The sequence below is a fragment of the Perissodus microlepis genome, chromosome 18 (genome assembly GCF_051167445.1).
Source record: "Perissodus microlepis isolate ML-2025 ecotype Zambia chromosome 18, ASM5116744v1, whole genome shotgun sequence".
NCBI classification, from domain to species: domain Eukaryota; kingdom Metazoa; phylum Chordata; class Actinopteri; order Cichliformes; family Cichlidae; genus Perissodus; species Perissodus microlepis.
In genome coordinates, this window is record NC_140478.1 from 29741620 (window position 1) to 29749612 (window position 7993).

The 7993-nt window shown below is 40.8% G+C and overlaps 1 protein-coding gene across 1 annotated transcript; it reads left to right on the top strand.

The window, feature by feature from the left end:
• Positions 1–554: 554 nt before the first annotated feature.
• On the top strand, positions 555–2965 carry LOC146368137 (tripartite motif-containing protein 16-like). Its single transcript, XM_084911635.1, has one exon. It carries the CDS (start codon positions 580–582, stop codon positions 2239–2241), a length of 1662 nt encoding a protein of 553 aa, XP_084767761.1. The 5' UTR covers positions 555–579; the 3' UTR covers positions 2242–2965.
• The last annotated feature ends 5028 nt before the right edge of the window (positions 2966–7993 follow it).

Consider the following 7993-nt stretch of genomic DNA (forward strand, 5'->3'; position numbering starts at 1 on the left):
TTTACTATTTAAAAAAATAATCAAGAAATCAAGCTTGCTGCCTGTCTTGTACAGTAATTTCATTTGAACATAGGTTTGATTTAGTGGAGTCAGTTGTTCCCATGCATCATTCTGTAAGTGTGAGAATGAACTAAGATTAGAAAATGTCAAAATATAAAGTTTGATTTATTTTTATTCATCACAGCATCCTAAACTTTGCTGAACTTTTTGAAATATAAAATGAACTCACTGAGTGTTGACTGTCACATTTCAAACATCCAAGTAAAGATAAACTATTAAACTTTAACTGGGTCAGACTTGTTACTGCATGCTGTAACCAAACATACCACACCCTGCATCATGTGATTGGCTCTTGGTCGCTCTGTAAGAATATTTCTTTAGTGCCTCCCTTCACAGATGTGTGTGTATCAGGATGGGTCTAAACAACATGGTGTAAATGCAGTTGCTGGTGAGCCTCATTTCCTGTAGGAGGTGAACAAGAGCAGAGATCTGTTTCCCTTCAGAGCACAGAGGTTGTTTCTGTTCAGAGAAAGTGAAACTGTCTCACAGTCACTGAGAGACGGTGAAACGGCACAGCACATGAATCAAATGGATCAAACAAAATTCTGCTGTTCAGTCTGTTTGGATCTACTGAAGGATCCGGTGACTATTCCCTGTGGACACAGCTACTGCATGAACTGTATTAAAAGCTTCTGGGATGAAGAGGAAAAGAAGAAAATCTACAGCTGCCCTCAGTGCCGGAGGACTTTCACACCGAGGCCTGTCCTGGAGAAAAACACCATGTTAGCAGATTTAGTGGAGGAGCTGAAGAAGACTGGACTCCAAGCTGCTCCTGCTGATCACTGCTATGCTGGACCTGAAGATGTGGCCTGTGATGTCTGCACTGGAAGAAAAATGAAAGCCTTCAAGTCCTGTTTAGTCTGTCTGGCATCTTACTGTGAGAAACACCTTCAGCCTCATTATGATGCGGCTCCATTAAAGAAACACAAGCTGGTGGAGCCCTCCAAGAAGCTCCAGGAGAACATCTGCTCTCGTCATGATGAGGTGATGAAGATGTTCTGCCGTACTGATCAGCAGAGTATCTGTTATCTCTGCTCTGTGGATGAACATAAAGGCCACGACACAGTCTCAGCTGCAGCAGAAAGGACTGAGAGGCAGAGAGAGCTGGAGGTGAGTCGACAAAACATGCAGCAGAGAATCCAGGACAGAGAGAAAGATGTGAAGCTGCTTCAACAGGAGGTGGAGGCCATCAATCAGTCTGCTGATCAAACAGTGGAGCACAGTGAGAAGATCCTCACTGAGCTGATCCATCTCATCCAGAAAAGAAGCTCTGATGTGAAGCAGCAGATCAGATCCCAGCAGGAAACTGAAGTGAGTCGAGTCAAAGAGCTTCAGGAGAAGCTGGAGCAGGAGATCACTGAGCTGAAGAGGAAAGATGCTGAGCTGAAGCAGCTCTCACACACAGAGGATCACATCCAGTTTCTACACAACTACCCCTCACTGTCAGCACTCAGTGAGTCTACAGACTCATCCAGCATCAATATCCGTCCTCTGAGCTACTTTGAGGATGTGACAGCAGCTGTGTCAGAGGTCAGAGATAAACTACAGGACATTCTGAGAGAGGAATGGACAAACATCTCACTGACAGTCACTGAAGTGGATGTTTTACTGTCAGATCCACCAGGGCCAAAGACCAGAGCTGAATTCTTAAAATATTCATGTGAAATCACACTGGATCCAAACACAGCAAACACATGGCTGTTATTATCAGAGGGGAACAGAAAAGCAACATTTATGAAACAACAACAGTCTTATTCTAGTCATCCAGACAGATTCACTGTATATGATCAGGTCCTGAGTAGAGAGAGTCTGACTGGACGTTGTTACTGGGAGGTGGAGTGGAGAGGGAGAGGAGTTTATGTAGCAGTCGCATACAAGAATATCAGCAGAAAAGGAGGGGGTAAAGAATGTGGATTTGGACATAATGACAAATCTTGGTCATTATATTATTACAACAACAGTTATACATTTTGGTACAACAACATTAAAACTCGTGTCTCAGGTCCTCGTTCCTCCAGAGTAGGAGTGTACCTGGATCACAGAGCAGGTATTTTGTCCTTCTACAGCGTCTCTGAAACCATGACTCTCCTCCACAGAGTCCAGACCACATTCACTCAGCCGCTCTATGCTGGACTTTTGCTTTACTATGGAGCCACTGCTGAGTTGATTAAAGTGAAATAGACTGAAGTCTTTCATATTGTGGGTTTAAATCTGTATTTTAGTTTCATTTTATTTTCTCTCCATCATTTCTGCACAGAGATCAGCTGTCAGTCAAACATTATGGGTGGTACCTCCACATCTTCTAGTTGTTCTCTTGATGTTTCTGAGTTTTTAAAGGAGATCTTTCCTGTGACTGTTTATGGAGGCTATCACTGCTCATCATCATTTTGATTTACTAAAATATTTCTCCACATGAAAATGTAAACTTCTCTATCCTCTAAATGTTTCTGGAATATTTGTATTGAACAATGTCGACATTTCTCTTTATGAGTATGGCAGACCATGTGTGTGTGTTTGTGTTTGTTTTTGTCAAAATCATCAAACAAATGAGGAAAAACTGTGATTTTAATGAATGAATTCATATATTGTGTTGATGTTTTATTGTGTGAATAAACTGGAAGGTTTGACTATAAATCAAACTTTGAACAAAGTCTTTTCTTCTGTCTTCATTCCAGGATCTCACTCAAATCTGATGCAGAAAATATGAAACTAATCTGAGAGAATAACTGAAGCAGTTTTCCTCCTGAAGCATCACAAAGTTCAGAGTTCATGTTTAGAGCAGAAGATTCAGCAGTCGCTCTGTGACCTTTCAACTTTCTTCACTAAAACAGCTTCATTACAGAGAAACAAGTCACATTTTCTTGATGTTCTTAAGTCCTTTCAGATGTTTTTAATGGTCCTTGAATGCAGCATCAGTGTTACAGGTTGTGACTCCTGTGAACAAACTGACTCAGTGTGATATTACACATATTTAAATCTTTCTTTACTGATGATGTTGAAGCTGCTGAAGGTTCAGTGAAGTTTTGTCTTCCTGCAGGTTAACAAGTGAAATCTGAAAGTGATGCACAACACAAGAGGGCGCCTTCATCCTGCTAACAGGGATGTAGAGGAGGTTAAAGCACCTCAGCTCAGTTTGTCCACATGTTTTACATTCTGCCATGTTTTTAGGCTCAATAAAGCCTTTATCATAAAGTGCATTGTGTCATAGATCCTGGTAAACTGGAGCAAAGCATCATTAGTCACTTATTTAATTTGGACTGAAATTACCACTCATATTTCATCAGCAGCTCATCAGCTTTGTATAATGTAGTGTTTATGGGCTGCATTTAAACTACAGTATTACACTTGTTCACAGCAAATCATTTCAAATGAAGTCTATTACAGTTTATCAACTAGTTGATGAGTACAGTGAAACAGTCATGGTGACCACAGAACAGCTGAAGACTGAACTGAGGTGAGGATGACACTCAGTGTTTAAAAGGTCACTTTCTGTTGTGTTGAAAGATTTCCTTCAGATATGGTCTTTAATCAGTAAAGCCAGTGATACAGCAGTGTCATTAGCTGTGTTATTGGCACCAGGCTGTGTTTATGTATGTATTTAATTCTGTCTGAGGATGTCTTCAGCATGAAATGATCATTTGCTCAGCTGCTGTGTCTCATCTCTTATCAGACATTGGTTGGAATGTCATTGGTCATAGCAGATGGCCCCGCCCCTCCCTGAGCCTGGTTCTGCCGGAGGTTTCTTCGTATTAAAAGGGAGTTTTTCCTTCCCACTGTTCCCAAAGTGCTTGCTCATAGGAGGTCATATGATTGTTGGGTTTTTCGCTTTATGTATTATTGTAGGGTTTACCTTACAATATAAAGCACCTTGAGGCGACTGTTGTTGTGATTTGACGCTATATAAATAAAGTTTAATTGAATGGACACAGTCAAACTGCACGATGCAAATAAAATGCCTAAAATCATCTTTCTTGTGGTTTATTGACTTCAGACCAGCAGACAAAGCCGACAGATTCTAAAGTTGGGGAGAAATCTAGATTGTGTACTAAAAAGTTTTTCTTGTTATCAATAGACATTTGGAATGACAGTGTTATGACGTGGACCGAAAACGCAGACAAAGGAGAAAATCAAAGTAAAAAAAAAAATGTAAAAAAAGGTGAACCGTTTCTTTTGGGCTGAAGTCAAAAATGGAAAACAATTAGGGCAAAACGTCCTGGGACAAACTAAACTACAAACTAAACTGGGAGCAGCTAAATTACTATGATGACTGAAACATGAAACTGAACAGGAACATGAAGAAAAAAAAACATGAGCATGAACCTGAGAAGTAGAAATAAAACGCTGTGACCAGACGTGACTTGACATGGAGAAAACACACAACCTGACAAAGAACAGGGGAAGGCAGAGGACATGAATACACAGAAGGGTAATGAGGGAAGTGAAAACACAGCCGACACAAATGTACCTGAATGCCACAGGGAAAGTACAACTAAACACACTGAGCATGGAACAGAATCCACAATAAAACAGGAACCATTGAGACACAAACTGGGACACGCAAGCTTGACACGAGACAGAGAGGGAACCTACAGACGAGGAGATAAACAACAGAAAAAGACTCAAACAAGGAGACGAAGGAGAAACATAAACTAGGTTAAATCTCAACTAAACCCTAACTAATACTAAACACCAGAACCTAACATATTTACAATGTAACATAAAGCAAACTCAACTGAGTTGTTGGTTGTTCTAAAGTAAAGCTCACAGTCTTAAGTGTTGATATTCAACACAAAGAAAAGCTCACGTGTTTGAATTTACTTACAATTAGTTTTTATAAATTCTGACCGTAAACAATTTTTACAGGTTTGATATTCTTGGACACTCGATATCAGGTGATGCGATTTAATAAAAATTTTAAAATTTGTAATTTTATACGTCCCAATGAGTCATTTCCATTAAACAGTGACAGTATAACAGATTTGTCATTTAGATCCCAAATTTCTGAGAGAAATAACTGAATTTAAAATATGGCAGATCTCAAACCAGATTTAATTGATAGAGATATATGCAAATGTGGTGGCACAAAGGTGGAAAACAGGTAAAGGCAACTAGATGGTGTTGACAGCGCCACCTGGGGAGGAAGTTACACCCCAGGAGAGGTTACAATAGCCAGTGCAAACGTAACAGTTACAAAAGGCACACGGGCTCGTTATTAACCCTTTCATGGATGATGGGGGCGATCGTGGCTCAAGAGTTGGGAGTTCGCCTTGTAATCGGAAGGTTGCTGGTTCGAGCCCCGGCTTGGACAGTCTCGGTCGTTGTGTCCTTGGGCAAGCCACTTCACCCGTTGCCTACTGGTGGTGGTCAGAGGGCCCGGTGGCGCCAGTGTCCGGCAGCCTCGCCTCTGTCAGTGCGCCCCAGGGTGGCTGTGGCTGCAAGCTTGCCATCACCAGTGTGTGAATGGGTGGATGACTGAATGTAGTGTAAAGTGCTTTGGGGTCCTTAGGGACTAGTAAAGCGCTATACAAATACAGGCCATTTACCATGGATGAATTATGACAACCTCACTCAGGATTGTTTTCTTGAGTATTTTTATTCATCTTTAGTCATGAAAAAAAGATTTTTGAACTTTTTTGGTTGGGTGGCTGTAGCTCAGGTGGCAGAGCAGGTCAGCCACTAATCAGAAGGTCAGTGGTTTGATCCCAGGCTGCCTCCTGGCTGCATGCCAAATATCCTTGGGCAAGATACTAACCCCATGTTTGCCTACTGGTGGTGGTCAGAGGGCCCAGTGGCGCCAGTGTCCGGCAGCCTCGCCTCTGTCAGTGTGCCCCAGGGCAGCTGTGGCTACAATGTAGCTTGCCATCGCCAGTGTGTGAATGACTGAATGTAGTGTGAAGCGCTTTGGGGTCCTTAGGGACTAGAAAAGCGCTATACAAATGCAGGCCATTTACCATTTAAGTTTTTTAAATGTAGTTTTCAAAGAGTTTTTTACATGTCCACTTAGGTGGACAACATATGCTTCAACTTGTGAATTTGACACTGTGTGTTGTGTTGTGTGTGCAAGTATACCATCAACACTGACACAAATACAAGAAAACAGCCTTTGAGTAGCTGTCCACTGTAGTGACCACTATGTGTGAAAGGATTAACAAGCAGAGGTGAGGAAGGTCAGTTTCATAAAACAAAGTTTGGACAAAATAACTGCAAATGTAGAGCTGCAGAAAAGAAACTCCTTAGATAGCAGGGCTGTCAACACAGAACCGTGAATGAAAACACTTTATTAGCAAACATTAATTAAATGAACAGGCTTCACTGCAGTGATGGTGGAAACCGGCCACGTGGGGAGGCAACCTACAGCAAGTGAGAGCAGCTAAACAGATTCCGCACAAAGATGTAAACACAAAGCGTGGATCGTTCACCCGATGGCACGTACACAGACACGCTGTCTGGGCTGAAAGCCGACATCTCACATTTTCTGAAGCTGCAGGTTTTGTCACTCTCTGACCAAAATTCACTGAACGAGCAGCAAAAGAAGATCAAAACTGCTTCACATTTGATGAACATCATCATAAAATCCCTCCTACCTTTGCTGTTTTGGTTCCACCAGGGTAAAATCTCACTTCCTGCACAGCTCTCTCTCTCTCTCAGTGTACTTCAAGAACAGTTTCCCATCTCAAATCTGTTCTCTGCATTATTCACTTGCTTATTATGCACCAGTCTACCGTTGTGTACAGTGCTGTCAGGTGCTGTTTTTATAAAATAACCTCTGACAAAAAAGCCTCATTTCGGCTGTTCAATACTGAAGAAATCGAAACTTTTTAAAATGATGCCAAATTGCAAAACGCTTAGCTGTGTCTCTAGTAAAACCTCTGTACCTTTGCTCTGTTTCACTTCAGCAGCATCACGTAATCTTCATATGCTGAGTCAAAATTGGATCGAAATGGTGATTGAATCGAATCGGGACCTTGTGAATTGGAATCAAAATGATTGTAGAAATCAAAATCGATACCCAGCCCAAGATATAACCCCACATACAGCTGAGCCACAAAGTGAACCAACTCATCTAGTTACAACAACAGAGGACCAAATGCACCTAACCAGCCTGCACCAACCTGACATTTCTTCCCCCTAAGTTAAATGAATAGATGGAAGTTAAATGACTGCAGACATAAAAGCCACTAGTTCCCACACAACAGTTCCCTGACACAGTGTTAATTTGTTTAGTTTTTATCAACAGTTGTAACAGAATAAGCTACCTGAGACATTACATTGAATTATTGTTTATATCTTAATTATTTCACCTGACTGATTTCACCTCAGATATCTTGTTTTTTCCTTTTGGTAGATCAAAGCAGCTCATGCTGTTTCTGCTTTCTTTATGATGCCAAAAAGAAGAAGAATGCTTCAAAGAAGTGGAGTTCATGGTCTCAGTGGATTGTTGTTTGGAGATGTGTAATATTAGTGCATGCTACAGTTTGTTATTCAAAATTGTTCACTTGTTGTCTGTTTTGCTGACAAAGCATTCAAACTGAGCAGAATACAGAAAGAGCAGAGATTACAAAACAAATCAGGAAATGACTTCAAACTTACTGAGAGCAAGGCCTGTGTTACAAATCTGTCTCATACAAAAACATGCTGTACAGGTACAATATGGTAAGTGTTCATGGGAATTCAACAGCTGGCTCTACCTGAACCACTTAAATATTTTATAAAGTCACTGAGTCAACAGTTTCTATCGTTTGTTTTCTTAATTGCAGTTAAAGTGTGGCTGCTAAAGATGAAAACACACACAGAATGTAAACTGTCTGAGTTTGTGAAATTTGTTAATAACAAATGACACAAAAACAAAGATAAACAACACAAACAGGTTCTTAATATTCATTAATAATTAGAAAACATCTAAACATCCTGGTCGTGGATTTTTACAGTCTTA

Coding starts and splice junctions, on each gene's coding strand:
- LOC146368137 (XM_084911635.1), top strand. CDS start 580: ATGAATCAAATGGATCAAACAAAATTCTGCTGTTCAGTCTGTTTGGAT.